The sequence below is a fragment of the Hyla sarda genome, unplaced genomic scaffold (genome assembly GCF_029499605.1).
Source record: "Hyla sarda isolate aHylSar1 unplaced genomic scaffold, aHylSar1.hap1 scaffold_3451, whole genome shotgun sequence".
NCBI lineage: Eukaryota > Metazoa > Chordata > Amphibia > Anura > Hylidae > Hyla > Hyla sarda.
This window is the reverse complement of record NW_026610210.1, coordinates 571-16,617: the sequence shown is the minus strand read 5'-3', so window position 1 is coordinate 16,617 and position 16,047 is coordinate 571. Positions and strand designations below refer to the sequence as shown.

Genomic DNA, 16,047 nt, shown 5'->3' with positions numbered 1-16,047 from the left:
TAGGTGACTACGCTTGGACCATTGAAATAAACTGGGGATCACTGCACTACATCACAATATACATCACCATTAGGGTTACCACCTTTCTTGCAAAAAATACCGGCCATGATAATTTGCATAATTAATTATATATCCGTGACATCACAGGAAGCTCTGTCCATGTCCAGACACATGTGTCACATACCTCTCCAGTATCGGCAAATTAACCCCCCAGCCTCCGGAGTCTGGCAGTGAGGTCCACAGCGGGTGCAGCGGTGGATTGACAACTCATATGGACCCCAGGTGAGTGGAGCATGGGGGGCCGCTAGGGTTGCCAACTTTCTTACCCAAAAATACCTGCCATTGTAATTTACATAATTAAATGAGAACTGCGGCACAAACCTTTTCAGTGTCAAGTAAGGAACTCAGGCCCCGCCTTCTCCCGGCTCCATACATGACAATGCGCTCAGCCTATCATCACGTCGCTGCGATACGCTGACCATAGTGTGATGTTCCGAGCCTAAGAAGCAGGGAGCCAAGCAGCGCCGGAGGAACAGGTCGCCAGAATTGGCGCAATGGGGGAACGTAGGATACCCCCTACCCCTGACCTTACAACAATGAGCTTTGGCAGCTGCTGCAGAACCAGAGCAACGGGGCTAAGGGCGCATCATTTGATTCTATCTGCAGTGGCGGGGGGCTCTTTCCTAAAAAATACCGGCTATTGCATATTTTTTCTACAAAATTACCAGGAGAAGCATTAAAATACCGGCTGGGTGGAAACCCTAATCATCGCCCCTTTCTTGGTGGGATGCCTATGGGTAGCTGAAAAAAACACTTAGCCTTTGAAAAAAAAAAGTGGCCAAAAACGTCTCAAAAACGGCTAACAATTTCAGGTGCTTTTGTTTCTCTAAATGTGACTTATTAAAAAACATGGTGTGTGAACACAACATCAAGAGTATTGCCCTAAAGAAAGATGGCGGATTTGTACTTCCGCCCGCAAAGAGACCGTTACCGGTCACGTGCCGAAAACAGAGAAGGAACATGCTGAATGCGGGAAGGGGGAGACTGGTGGCCGCTTGTCGGGGACTCGCTGCCCGTGTTGGGGTGAGGCAGGGGCGGACACTCCTGGGGGAGCATAGAGCGATCTGTCACCGCCCGTCCGCATCTATTACCGGACACTGCCGGACTACAGCCGCATGGAGGCGCCTCTGTACCCGGGCCGCGGAGCCCCAGCCTGTGGGGAAGGTCCAGTCCACCCATTACCAGCTCGTGTACACCTGCAAGGTAGGGGCAGACCAGACTTACCAGCAGAGCGCCCCATATAAGACTGTGCCAGGTAAAGAGGGTGACACCATTGAAGACTCTGCCAGGTGAAGAGGGTGACACCATAGAAGACTGTGCCAGGTGAAGAGGGTGACACCATAGAAGACTGTGCCAGGTGAAGAGGGTGACACCATAGAAGACTGTGCCAGGTGAAGAGGGTGACACCGTAGAAGACTGTGCCAGGTGAAGAGGGTGACACCGTAGAAGACTGTGCCAGGTGAAGAGGGTGACACCGTAGAAGACTGTGCCAGGTGAAGAGGGTGACACCGTAGAAGACTGTGCCAGGTGAAGAGGGTGACACCGTAGAAGACTGTGCCAGGTGAAGAGGGTGACACCGTAGAAGACTGTGCCAGGTGAAGAGGGTGACACCGTAGAAGACTGTGCCAGGTGAAGAGGGTGACACCGTAGAAGACTGTGCCAGGTGAAGAGGGTGACACCGTAGAAGACTGTGCCAGGTGAAGAGGGTGACACCGTAGAAGACTGTGCCAGGTGAAGAGGGTGACACCGTAGAAGACTGTGCCAGGTGAAGAGGGTGACACCGTAGAAGACTGTGCCAGGTGAAGAGGGTGACACCGTAGAAGACTGTGCCAGGTGAAGAGGGTGACACCGTAGAAGACTGTGCCAGGTGAAGAGGGTGACACCGTAGAAGACTGTGCCAGGTGAAGAGGGTGACACCGTAGAAGACTGTGCCAGGTGAAGAGGGTGACACCGTAGAAGACTGTGCCAGGTGAAGAGGGTGACACCGTAGAAGACTGTGCCAGGTGAAGAGGGTGACACCGTAGAAGACTGTGCCAGGTGAAGAGGGTGACACCGTAGAAGACTGTGCCAGGTGAAGAGGGTGACACCGTAGAAGACTGTGCCAGGTGAAGAGGGTGACACCGTAGAAGACTGTGCCAGGTGAAGAGGGTGACACCGTAGAAGACTGTGCCAGGTGAAGAGGGTGACACCGTAGAAGACTGTGCCAGGTGAAGAGGGTGACACCGTAGAAGACTGTGCCAGGTGAAGAGGGTGACACCGTAGAAGACTGTGCCAGGTGAAGAGGGTGACACCGTAGAAGACTGTGCCAGGTGAAGAGGGTGACACCGTAGAAGACTGTGCCAGGTGAAGAGGGTGACACCGTAGAAGACTGTGCCAGGTGAAGAGGGTGACACCGTAGAAGACTGTGCCAGGTGAAGAGGGTGACACCGTAGAAGACTGTGCCAGGTGAAGAGGGTGACACCGTAGAAGACTGTGCCAGGTGAAGAGGGTGACACTGTAGAAGACTGTGCCAGGTGAAGAGGGTGACACCGTAGAAGACCGTGCCAGGTGAAGAGGGTGACACCGTAGAAGACTGTGCCAGGTGAAGAGGGTGACACCATATTGCAGAGCGTGAGTGTCAGATGGCAGTGCCCACTTGTAATAGCCCATGAAGCAGCGCTACCCGGAGGGTACTGCCCTGAACAGAGCTGTGCAGTCATATGCGTTACTTTCCCGCCTAGAACCTCAGTAGTAAAAAGAACGAGAAGCTGCTTAATGTCAGACTCCCAGTGTCTCTGTGTATATGCAAGGGGGCATCACCCTGTACAGTATAGCAGGCACATATGACCCAGTGTACATCAGGCAAAAATGATGCAATGTACAGTATAGCGGGCAGACGTGACGCAGTGTACAGTACAGCGGGCACATGTGACAGTGTATAGTGGGCAGACGTGATGTAGTGTACAATATAGCGGGCAGACGCAATGTAGTGTACAGTATAGCGGGAAGATGTAATGTGGCATACAGCAGGTATGTGTGGCAGTGTACAGTATAGCGGGCAGACATGACGCAGTGTACAGTATAGCGGGCAGACGTGACGCAGTGTACGGTATAGCTGGCAGACGTGACTCAGTGTACGGTATAGCGGGCAGACGTGACGCAGTGTACGGTATAGCGGGCAGACGTGACGCAGTGTACGGTATAGCGGGCAGACGTGACGCAGTGTACGGTATAGCGGGCAGACGTGACGCAGTGTACGGTATAGCGGGCAGACGTGACGCAGTGTACGGTATAGCGGGCAGACGTGACGCAGTGTACGGTATAGCGGGCAGACGTGACGCAGTGTACGGTATAGCGGGCAGACGTGACGCAGTGTACGGTATAGCGGGCAGACGTGACGCAGTGTACGGTATAGCGGGCAGACGTGACGCAGTGTACGGTATAGCGGGCAGACGTGACGCAGTGTACGGTATAGCGGGCAGACGTGACGCAGTGTACGGTATAGCGGGCAGACGTGACGCAGTGTACGGTATAGCGGGCAGACGTGACGCAGTGTACGGTATAGCGGGCAGACGTGACGCAGTGTACGGTATAGCGGGCAGACGTGACGCAGTGTACGGTATAGCGGGCAGACGTGACGCAGTGTACGGTATAGCGGGCAGACGTGACGCAGTGTACGGTATAGCGGGCAGACGTGACGCAGTGTACGGTATAGCGGGCAGACGTGACGCAGTGTACGGTATAGCGGGCAGACGTGACGCAGTGTACGGTATAGCGGGCAGACGTGACGCAGTGTACGGTATAGCGGGCAGACGTGACGCAGTGTACGGTATAGCGGGCAGACGTGACGCAGTGTACGGTATAGCGGGCAGACGTGACGCAGTGTACGGTATAGCGGGCAGACGTGACGCAGTGTACGGTATAGCGGGCAGACGTGACGCAGTGTACGGTATAGCGGGCAGACGTGACGCAGTGTACGGTATAGCGGGCAGACGTGACGCAGTGTACGGTATAGCGGGCAGACGTGACGCAGTGTACGGTATAGCGGGCAGACGTGACGCAGTGTACGGTATAGCGGGCAGACGTGACGCAGTGTACGGTATAGCGGGCAGACGTGACGCAGTGTACGGTATAGCGGGCAGACGTGACGCAGTGTACGGTATAGCGGGCAGACGTGACGCAGTGTACGGTATAGCGGGCAGACGTGACGCAGTGTACGGTATAGCGGGCAGACGTGACGCAGTGTACGGTATAGCGGGCAGACGTGACGCAGTGTACAGTGTAGCAGGCGGTAGCTCTAGCAACCAGTTTGATGAGTGATTTCATGAGCTGCGTTGACTCTACGTAGACATATGACACAGAGATGAGACGCCATAATGTAATGTAATACCGGGTATGTACTACAATATATTTTCTTTTCTCATCAGGTTTGCTCAAGAAGATCGATGAAAAAGATCTCGAAAGTCGCCTATCATAACGGAGTGGTGATCGTGAAGTGTCCTGGATGCCAGAACCATCACATCATAGCCGACAACCTGGGCTGGTTCTCAGACCTGGAAGGGAAGAGGTGGGTTAAATTAGGATTTAAATTAGGACAGGACCCTTTCTTCCCAATAGAGATAGTTCCTGAGGTTCACATGTCCTTATGCTGTCATCTCATATAAACATTTATAGAAGTTTTCCATAGTACAAATCCTATTTCTGTCTATAGTGAAACTGCAACTTACAGGCTGACAGGGCATGATAGGAGTTGTAGTTTCAGGAGCCATAGAGGGCAGAGGTCTGATCTAAGGGAAAATAATTTTACTGTCCCTATGTCGTGCCCCATAGGCTTTTGGGACGCTCTGGATTTTAGGTTGTCTTATTCTGATCTTCATTGTTCTACATTGAAGGAATATTGAAGAAATCTTGGCCTCCAAAGGAGAGAAGGTTCTTCGGGTTGTGGGTGAGGAGGCGCTGGAACTGATGCTGGACGACAGTATGAAGGGGGAGGAGTCAAGCCAGCCAGAGGATCGGGACAAAATGGCGTCTCCTGCGGCCTGTGACAAGCCGGTGACTTGACCATAAGGCCGTGGTGGACTTGGATCATCTTGGAACAATTGTCTGGAGAATTCTGCAGAATTATCAAGTTCAAAATGAAGGGCAGGGAAGGAAGGCGGACATTTTTGGAAATTTAACCTGAAGGTATCACTATCCTCGGGTGATTCCACGCATTTCCTGAAGGAAAAAATGGCCGCCGTTGTGTTCAGATGAGGGGCCAGTGTTTTAACACAGTGGTCTCCAAACCGTGGACCTCCAGCTGTTGCAAAACTACAACTCCCAGCATGCTCGGACAGCCGTTGGCTGTCCGTGCATGCTGGGAGTTGTAGTTTTGCAACAGCTGGAGGTTCACGGTTTGGAGAACTTGCCTCTAAACTGTGCTGGGCCCTCTTATTAAACTGTAATGTGGGAAGTTTAAACTAAAGGAAAAATATTTTTCCACCAACTAAAGTTTCCACCAAAAGTTTTTGTCATTTGTTAAGCTATTCACTTAAATTTGTGCTATAGTGCTCTGGGGGGCGCTGGTTGTTATTGAAGAGATCCAGCTGGTGTATGGAGTCTCTATGGAAAATGTTAGTCTTTGTATTGTTGTAATGACGCCGGCCTAAAGTATCAAGATAGCATGTTGGTTTGACCGCATTGCACCTTTTTTTTTTTATGTATTTATTCTATTTTAACCTCACAAATGTTTTTTTTTTATTTTTTTTTAACTTTTGTTTTGGAGCATATGTTATGGAAAAATGAAGAACATCATTACAAAGTATGATTGCTTTCAGAAAAAACAAGCCCTCATATGGGTGTGTACATTTAAAAAAAAATTACAGTTATGACTATTAAAGAGCGAGGAGGAAAAAACAAACGAAAGTGCAAAAAACGAAAATTGGCCCGATCCTTAAAGGGGTACTCCGGTGGAAAACATTTTTTTTTTCTTTCATATCAACTAGCTCCAGTAAGTTTAACAGATTTGTAAATTACTTCTATTAACAAAATCGTAATCCTTCCAGTACTTATTAGCTGATGTATACTACAGAGGAAGTTGAGTAGTTCTTTCCAGTCTGACCACATAGCTCTCTGCTGACACCTCTGTCCGTGTCAGGAACTGTCCAGAGCAGGAGCAAATCCCCATAGAAAACCTATTCTGCTCTGGACAGTTTCTGATACAGACAGAGGTGTCAGCAGAGAGCGCTGTGGTCAGACTGGAAAGAACTACACAACTTCTTGTGGAGCATACAGCAGCTGATAAGTATTGGAAGGATTGAATTTTTTTGTATAGAAGTAATTTACAAATCTGTTTAACTTTCTGGCACCAGTTGATTTGAAAACATTTCTTTTTCCACCGGAGTACCTCTTTAAAGGGTACCTCTCATCAAAAAAACTTTTGATATATTATAGATTAATGTATGCAGAATAACTTTACAATTGCATGTTATTAAAAAATATGCTTCTTTCTATTTAATTTTCCACTTTGAAGAAATGACCACTAGGGGTCTCCCTACCAGTCCTGGCAGCAAGCATTTCAGACTCATGCTGGAGTCCTAAACACTACGAGCTGCCAGTCTGCTTTGTTCACAAAGGAGAACACTCAGAGCTGCCAGCCTGCTTTGTTCACAAAGGAGAATACTCAGAGCTGCCAGCCTGCTTTGTTCACAGCCTGTTTGGCTGTGAACAAAGCAGGCTGGCAGCTCTGAGTGTTTAGGACTCCAGCATGAGTCAGAAATGCTTGCTGACGGGACTGATTGGGAAAAATACAATAGAAAGAAGCATATTTTTCATTAACATGCTATTGGAAAGTTATTCAACATTCATTAATCTAAAATATATCAAAAGTTTATTTGATGAGAGGTACCCTTTAAGGGGTTAATTATATTTGGGTTCAGCAACTCTTATTGTAGCTACCAATAGGTGGCGCTAGAGACAGTTTTCTTCTTCTGCTAAGTACTGGGGGTCCCATGATCGTACTGTCCTGCAGACCCCCCCATGCCTCCCATTGCTGAGCCAGAGTAACACATACATCGAAAAAGGCGGTCCTCTGTTATACTGTTATAATATCCTCTCAAATAGTCAGTTTATGCGGATTTTATCTGCGCAGATTTGCAGCCGGTCTGTTCAGTGTGAACCTGCTCTTGCAGTTGCACTTGGTTTGTTGTCTTCATGATCCGGGTATTATTGGAGAGCAGAAAATGACTTTAGCTGTTTTAGGACACCACGGGGTGGCACTGTTGCACAAGTTTTATTCATTTATTTGTATATATTTATTTATATTTTTTTTTTTCTCCAAATGCAAAAGGGAAAAGACATGAATGTCAGTCTCACTCCCCTCCCAATAAAATATTCCCCAAAAGAAAACCCCTCACTCGGCATTTACAGCAACCTCACTCTCAAGTAGTGCAGTAAGCTTATAAAAATCTTATTTTGGCTCTCAATCCAACCAGTGGTTACTCTATAATATTGTCCTATTAATGCAAAGAATAGAAGTGGAAAGGTGAGGTCTCCTCATTCGCAGCAAAAGAATGGAGGAAAGTTGCCATCCAAAAAGGCTATACTTATTAGGAAGGATACCCGCAACCTGCCCAAGGATCCCGAAATGGCCCTCGTAAGATTCCAAGACGTGGAATTGAAAGGTTTCACTAGTATTATGGTGTGGTGAAGTAAGGTAAGCGATACAGCCTCTGGATCAACATAAAGGACAATTAGTGACGTCAAAACTGTTAGAGTGACCCTGAGCCTACAGGATAGAAGACAGAATAAGTCAGTCCAGAAAGTGGTGGACTTGTCACACGTCACCAAGCCGTGTAGCAAGTCAGTGCAAAAAGCCCCACAATTAGGGCAGTGTTCTAGTCTGTCCGGGCGGTCCGGTGTCTTAGGGAGGGTGAAACCATAAGGGTATATGTTTAGATAAAGAGAAAGGTAAGTGCATCAACCCCTGGCATTGTTTCCATGCGACTATGGTATCTGAGTAAGACACTTTTACGAGTATAGGGTGGGAGGGTTACGACGTGTGAAAAGTCCCTGCCAAGGACCACAGTGAGACCATATAAGATTCCAAAAAAGTGTTAAAATACCATGCCTCATCACGTCACCAGTCAATGCAGTGTCTATAGAGGCATGACAGATTGTAGTGACGAACGTCCGGGAACCCTACTCCCCCTTTGTCTTTCGGAAGCATAAGTTTGCTGAAAGCTATACGCGGTCATTTGTTGGCCCACCAAGAATTTGCAGAAAGGAATTGGACGCCAACTCGTTTGAGCAGAACCGGAATCGTCTGCAGTGGATACAGTAATTTTGAGAAACTCAGCATCTTAATCCGATGGCATCTAGCCAGTAAAGGTAATGGTAACGAAGTCCAGCGCCTGAGCTCATCAGCAATCTTACGCAATAAAGGGGTGAAGTTCAAAGAATAAAGGGAGGAAGGGGTTCTCCCCACCCAGATGCCCAGGTATTTAAACTATGATCTAGTGATAGTTATTGGCGACGGAAGGGAATCCACAGAAGTAGAGGCAACCCTTGGGGCGAGGTCAAGGAGAACACTTTTTGAAGCATTTATTCTAAAACCCGTCATCCTTCCAAAGTCAGGCATTCGAATACCCAGGTCAAATCTCGTCCAGGGTTAGCTAGAAAGAGAAGCAGGTCATCTGCAAATAATGCATGAGAGAATGTATGGCCCCTAACCCGAATGTCCTCCACAACCCTGGCTTTCAACAATCTCCTCAACAAAGGTTCAATTGCTAAATTAAAAAGAAGGGGAGGCAGAGGACAGCCCTGACGGTGCCTTTTTGCGGGGAGAAGGGGACTGAGAGGAAGCCAGGGATATGGATACGAGCTAACAGAGTAGCGTATAAGGCTTGGAGATACGTCAGGAAGGGGCCCGGAAACCATTCCCACCGGACATTAACGAACACCTTTTTGGCGTCGCTAGAAAGCATGGCCCCTGTCGGATGGTTATCAAGGTGCAAATGGACATCGTCCAACACCGAATACAGTCCTAATGTGGCAATACAGTCCTAATGTGGGTCACTGCAGAGCGCCCGGTAACAAATCCTACCTGAACCAGGGAGATCAATTGAGGCAAGATCCTCGCCAGTCTATCAGCTAATATTTTCGACATCAGCTTATTCCAGGGAAAAACTTTTTTTTACATATCAACTGGCTCCAGAAAGTTAAACAGATTTGTAAATTACTTCTATTAAAAAATCTTAATCCTTTCAGTACTTATGAGCTTCTGAAGTTAAGGTTGTTCTTTTCTGTCTAAATCCTCTCTGATGACACCTGTCTCGGGAAACACCCAGTTTAGAAGCAAATCCCCATAGCAAACCTCTTCTAAACTGGGCGTTTCCCGAGACAGGTGTCATCAGAGAGGATTTAGACAGAAAAGGACAACCTTAACTTCAGCAGCTCATAAGTACTGAAAGGATTAAGATTTTTTAATAGAAGTAATTTACAAATCTGTTTAACTTTCTGGAGCCAGTTGATATATATATAAAAAAAAGTTTTTTCCTGGAATACCCCTTTAAGAACAACATTGATAAAAGAGATAGGTCTATACCCTCCAGGAGTAAGTAGATATTTTCCCAGTTAAGGCAGAATGTTTATGTAGACAGTAGAGATGAGCGAACTTACAGTAAATTTGATTCGTCACAAACTTCTCGGCTCGGCAGTTGATGACTTTTTCTGCATAAATTAGTTCAGCTTTCCGGTGCTCCGGTGGGCTGGAAAAGGTGGATACAGTCCTAGGAGACTCTTTCCTAGGAATGTATCCACCTTTTCCAGCCCACCGGAGCACCTGAAGGCTGAACTAATTTACGCAGGAAAAGTCATCAACTGCCGAGCCGAGAAGTTTGTGACGAATCGAATTTTCTGTAAGTTCACTCATCTCTAGTAGGCAGTATTGGAGGTGGCCGGAATAGTAAGAATTAAAATAATAGTAAGAATTAAATAATGATAGCAGAGAAGGGGCGATTTCCGGGGAGAGAATTTTGTAAAAATCCCTGGAAAAAAAAAAATCATGGCCAGGTGCCTTATTGGCTTGTAAACCCTTAATCACCCTGTCCAACTCTTCCTTTTGGATCGGCTGTCCTAAGAAATTCCTCTCCTCTACTGAAAGAGAGGGTAGTGATCCCAGAGTATAACAAGGCTCAAATGATCCCCTCTCGGTCATTGGGTTGGAATAGAGATCTGTAAAGTAACGTGAGAGAATTTCCGTTATGCCTTTAGGGTCCCTGTGGATCGTGTTAGTATGGTCTTTTAGGGCCGTGATATTGGAGGGAGGGGAGATTCCTTTGGCAAATATCGCCAACATGCGCCCCGGCTTATTGCCGAACCGGAAGAGAGAGGCCTCAAAGATAGAGAGAGTTTCAAATTCTGACGCCGTTCAAGCCAATCATCATAGGAGGCTTTGGCTGTGACCCAGTTTATCTTAGAGACCTCAGTCAGGACGGCAAGAAAGGCCGTGTATGCCTGCTGGAGAGTCGTACCCAAGGATCTGAATGTGGAGGATATCTTCTTCTTCAGAGAAGACGTGTAAGCGAGGATCCGTCCTCTCAGGACGGCCTTCGCGGTCTCCCAAAACAATTGGGGGTTGGACACGTGGGCTACATTATCAGTGGAGAACTCCATCCACCAGCCTTTCAATAATGCCTGAAATTGTTCATCCCTGGCTAGGCTGGATGGGAATCTACAAAGAAAATCTGTGCCATGGGGAATGGAATCAGTCAGGTGAAGGAGTAAAGGAGCATGGTCTGAGATCACTAGATCTTCTAAAGAAATACGGTCAACCCTGTGGAGTAAAGAATCAGTTATAAAGTAATAATCTAGTCTGGACCATGAGTCATGTGAGTGAGAATAGTGGCTAAAGTCACGTTCGTCGCGGTGGAGAGCCCTCAAGGAGTCAGTCAGACCAAATCCCGCTGCCCAAGGGTGTAGTAAAGAGTCAGAGGGTCGAGGTAAGGGTGGGGAAGATCTATTGTTTCGTCTGTCTTCACTATGATGCATGACCATATTAAGGTCACCAGCAATTGCGTTATGAGAGAGTACCATCAGGGCCACTCTACCAGCTACATCCCCCAGGAAGATATGCCCGGAATTAGGGCCATAGACATTTGTAATTTCTAAGTCATCAGAGGCTGTTTTGATATGGACACCACCCAACAGTGTCGGCAGTAACAAACAAGACTTCATAAGAAAAGGATTTATGGAATAATATCAATACTCCTGCTTTGTGATCAACCGCCGGGGGACCCTCTGCCCGACCCACCCATTTTCTCATACTACAAAAATCCTCAGTAGCCTAATGTGTCTTCTGTAGGAGAGCAATGTCAGGGGGTAATCTTTTTAGATGGTGAAGAACTAAGCTGCGTTTATGGGGGGACCTCAGCCCCTTAACATTCCAAGAGACTATTATCATGGACAACTAGGTACCAGGATAAGAAAAAGGGGAGCCAGATAAACAAAGAGTGAGAGCCAACAGAAAACACAACCCCCCCAACCCATTTAAGCAAAACAAACCCCCCTCCATAAAGGGCAAGCCTCCCAACATCCACCTGGGGGAACACAAGGTCCTTGCCCTGTAGACTTCCTAAGCACCAAAAACTGCAAGGAACAAAATGTCCCTCATTTACTTAGAAAATCGGGTTGTAAGTCTATGTTGCTTTCTTACCCGACTGCTTTTCCCCCCTGATATTTATTATTATGTTGCATCCTGTTTGTCGCACGTGGGTTTTGGTTTCCAACTCCTCTGAGTTGTTGGGAAAAAATCCACAACAATTCAACAAATTTGGGTTGGAAACCTTTATAAATACATGGGAAAGCTCAGAAATGTCGGGTTACGCCCCTTTTTCGGGTTTGGGAGAATCCACATCGGGTCTGTCGGGAAAAAATGTTGCATCATGTCGCAGACTGGCGCCCGATGTCTGCGACAAACCCGACAAAACAAGTCGGGTTTAGAATAGTAAATGAGGGCCAATAAGTCCTACATAAGTGAACACCGCTCCCCACCCTCTAAGACTATGTGAAGTTGTAAAGTGCCCAATAGGAGAAGACTAATAAAATACCCGTGTAGGAGCAATTACAGTATAGCCCACAAGACCTGTCACACCTGAAAAGGAAAAGCATGATGACTTGAACCCATCCAGGATCCCCCTCCCCCAACAACTATCACTACTAGGCTTGACCAGATACAGAAGAGCTAATCGACCTCAAAGTGCCAACCGTTAAGTCCCAATTTGTAGGCTTAAGAGATAAGTATTAGATAAAAATAATAGGTACCCATATTATTATTTTTTGTATGCACTAGGGTGTCAACTGAATAACATAGAGGAACAGTGCTCCCCCCTTCCATACCACCCTCAACTCCCACTCCGACCATCCCAGCAACCAAGATGTCCCCCCCCTTCCCCCCAGAACATAAACCACCGTCAATAAAATAATAGGAGCAACAGTACGTGCATAAAGGACAAGTCTCAGAAGGCACAAAGAGGAGGCCAATGAGTTGAGGGGGTTCAACAGAACATTAGGAGCACGCTATAGGGGTATGCAGGTGCAGGAAGCCCTAGCCTGGCTAGTCAACAAGGGTCCATGCGAGGGGCTGCAAGCCAAGTAAAGTGCCAGTCTGGGGGTATGGCAAAGCTACGGGGTTCTCCCCGCACGGACCAGAGAAGAAAACAGGGAAGAAACAGGAAAACTTGCGGTTAAAGCAGTATTCCGAGCAAAAACATCTTATCCCTATCGAAAGGATAGGGGATAAGATGTTTGATCTCCCTGCAGCAGCCCGCATTCTATGCCTAGCTGCGTCTGCAGTTTCGGAAACCGCCTGGCTTCCGAGACCAGGACGTGACACCCCCTCCATTCATTTCTATGGAAGGGGGCGTAATGGCCGCAACGCCCTTTCCCATAGACATGAATGGAGGGGGCGTGACGTGACATCCCCATCTTGGAAGCTCGGCGGTTTCCGAAACTGCAGATGCAGCTAGGCATAGAATGCGGGGATAAGATGTTTTTGCCTGGAATACCCCTGTAAGTCGCAGGCGGAGAAGGCCATCTGTCCCTTGGCTGTCTGGGCATGCTGGGAGTTGTAGTTTTGCAACAGCTTGAAGCACCTTGGTTGGGAAACACTACTCTAATGGCTCATGAAAAAGAGATGCCAGAAAATGGAAGAGGCATTACTGTAGGCGAGTGCTGTGTCAGCGTCCTGCTCTACTCTGTCCTTTTCCCTCTCGTAAAACTTCTTAACCAGACGCATACGAGAGCACACCGTAAGAATGTCCTGGGATTGGATTCTTAATTGACCTGAATGCGGGGACCAGCGTCTCCATTATCTCCTTTACAAATCCCAGCAGCCCCATAAGGATCAATGAGAGGAGGGGGTTGGGAGAACCTGTAGGAAAGATGTCCGCCATGTGGAATATGTCAGAGAGCAGCCATGGTAATCTATGTGAGCAGGAAAAGTACTAGGGGGAGAGTTATCAAAACCTGTGTAGAGGAAGAGTGGTGCAGTTGCCCATAGCAACCAATCAGATTGCTTCTTTCATTTTTCAGAGGCCTTTTTAGAAATGAAAGCAGCAATCTGGTTGCTATGGGCAACTGCACCATTCTTCCTCTACACTGGTTTTGATAAATCTCCTTCCCCTAGGTTTTTAGAGTGGGTTTAAACAGTCTGCCCGGTCTGAACCTTGTGGTAGAGCAAATTTCCCAATGAATTTTGGGATTTGTAGTTTTGCAACATCTGGAGGTCCACAGTTTGGAGAACACTGACCTATAGGACATGATACAAACCTTGGGCTACAGATGATTTGCAGCCCCTTCTGTCAGCCGCCATGTTATTTTGTCAGCTTCTGTCTTGCAATGAATATATATACAGTGGGGCAAAAAAGTATTTACTCAGCCACCAATTGTGCTCCCACTTGAAAATGACAGGCCTCTCTCATCTTGTCACCATAGGTTATAACCTCAACTATGAGAGACATAATGAGAAAAAAAAATCCATAAAATCACATTGTCTGATTTTTTAAGAATTTGATTGCAAATTATGGTGGGAAATAAGAATTTGGTCAATAAAAGTTCATCTCAATACTTTGTTATATACCCTTTGTTTGCAATGACAGAGGTCAGACGTTTTCTGTAAGTCTTCACAAGGTTTTCACACACTGTTGCTGGTATTTTGGCCCATTCCTCCATGCAGATCTCCTCTAGAGCAGTGATGTTTTGGTGCTGTCGCTGGGCAACACGGACTTTCAACTCCCTCCAAAGGTTTTCTATGAGGTTGAGATCTGTCGACTGGCTAGGCCACTCCAGGACCTTGAGATGCTTTTTACAAGTCACTCCTTTGCTGGGTGTGTTTGGGATCATTGTCATGCTGAAAGACCCAGCCATGTTTTATCTTCAATGCCCTTGCTGATGGAAGGAGATTTTCACTCAAAATCTCATGATACATGGCCCCATTCATTTTTCCTTTACACAGATCAGTCGTTCTGGCCCCTTAGCAGAAAAAGAGCCACAAAGCATGTTTCCACCTCCATGCTTCACAGTAGGTATAGTGTTCTTTGGATGCAACTCAGCATTCTTTCTCCTCCAAACACGACAAGTTGAGTTTTTACCAAAAAGTTCTACTTTGATTTCATCTGACCATATGACATTCTTCCAATCCTCTTCTGGATCATCCAAATGCTCTCTAGCAAACTTCAGACGGGCCCGGACATGTACTGGCTTAAGCAGGGGGATACGTCTGGCACGATTTGAGTCCCTGGCGGCGTAGTGTGTTACTGATGGTAGCCTTTGCTACTTTGGTCCCAGCTCTCTGCAGGTCATTCACTAGATCCTGCCGTGTGATTCTGGGATTTTTGCTCACCGTTCTTGTGATCATTTTGACACCACAGGGTGAGATCTTGCGTGGAACACCAGATCGAGGGAGATTATCAGTGGTCTTGTATGTCTTCTATTTTCTAATAATTGCTCCCACAGTTTACTTCTTCACACCAAGCTGCTTGCCTATTGCAGATTCAGTCTTCCCAGCCTTGTGCAGGACTACAATTTTGTTTCTGGTGTCCTTCGACAGCTCTTTAGTCTTGGCCATAGTGGAGTTTGGAGTGTGACTGTTTGAGGTTGTGGACAGGTGTCTTTTATACTGATAAGTTCAAACAAGTGCCATTAATACAGGTAATGAGATGAGGACAGAGAACACAATGTGATTTAATGGATTTTTTTTCTCATTCTGTCTCTCATAGTTGAGGTATACCTATGATGAAACTTACAGGCCTCTCTCATCTTTATAAGCGGGAGAACTTGCACAATTGGTGGCTGACTAAATACTTTTCTGCCCCACTGTGTGTGTATGTATATGTGTGTATATATATATATATATATATATATATATATATATATACACACATATATACACACACATATATACACAGTAGAATCTCTCAATAGCGGACACTCACGGGGAATAAAAAAGTGTCCACTATTGGGAGATGTCCCCTATTGGGAAAAAGGCTTAAACATCTTTCTAAATGATGGAATACTGTTCTGTACTCACTCCAGAGTGTAATTACCTACAAAATACGATAAAAAGCTAAATATAAATAAAAAAATTTACACTGTAATAAGGCTTTAAAAAATCTCAACAATATAATTAATTAGGTAAGTAATGCCAAATCATTCCCCCGTTTCCTCATCCCACTGTTCTCCTTACTTCCTACCTGGCCAGCAGGCAATGACGAGTGACGCTCCTCTGTGCTTTACTCAATGAGGGCAGCGGCGGCTGACAGCTGTGACTAGTGACGCTCCATACGTCACTCATCATTTCGGGCTGCTGCCGTTGCTCACGGCCATCACTGTCCTCACTGAGTGAAGCGCAGAGGAGCGTCACTCATCACTGCCTGCTGGCCAGGTAAGAAGTAAGAAGAACGGGGGATGAGGAAATGAAGGAATAATTTGCGGCACATAAACCTGGTTGTCCCCTATTGGGAGTGTTTTGTC

The 16,047-nt window shown here is 46.8% G+C and overlaps 1 protein-coding gene across 1 annotated transcript; it reads left to right on the top strand.

Moving 5' to 3' along the window:
- The first annotated feature begins 894 nt into the window (after positions 1-894).
- Positions 895-5,554, top strand: LOC130331012 (DNL-type zinc finger protein-like). Its single transcript, XM_056553672.1, has 3 exons — positions 895-1,263; positions 4,467-4,606; positions 4,932-5,554. The coding sequence occupies exons 1-3, from the start codon at positions 910-912 to the stop codon at positions 5,098-5,100; spliced, it is 663 nt and encodes a 220-aa protein (XP_056409647.1). The 5' UTR covers positions 895-909; the 3' UTR covers positions 5,101-5,554.
- The last annotated feature ends 10,493 nt before the right edge of the window (positions 5,555-16,047 follow it).

Excerpts from the sequence above, each read along its gene's own strand:
- LOC130331012 (XM_056553672.1), top strand. The coding sequence starts at position 910 with ATGGTGTGTGAACACAACATCAAGAGTATTGCCCTAAAGAAAGATGGC. Across the intron at positions 1,264-4,466 it reads AGCTCGTGTACACCTGCAAG|GTTTGCTCAAGAAGATCGAT; the intron begins GTAGGGGCAGAC and ends TTTTCTCATCAG. Across the intron at positions 4,607-4,931 it reads TCAGACCTGGAAGGGAAGAG|GAATATTGAAGAAATCTTGG; the intron begins GTGGGTTAAATT and ends TCTACATTGAAG.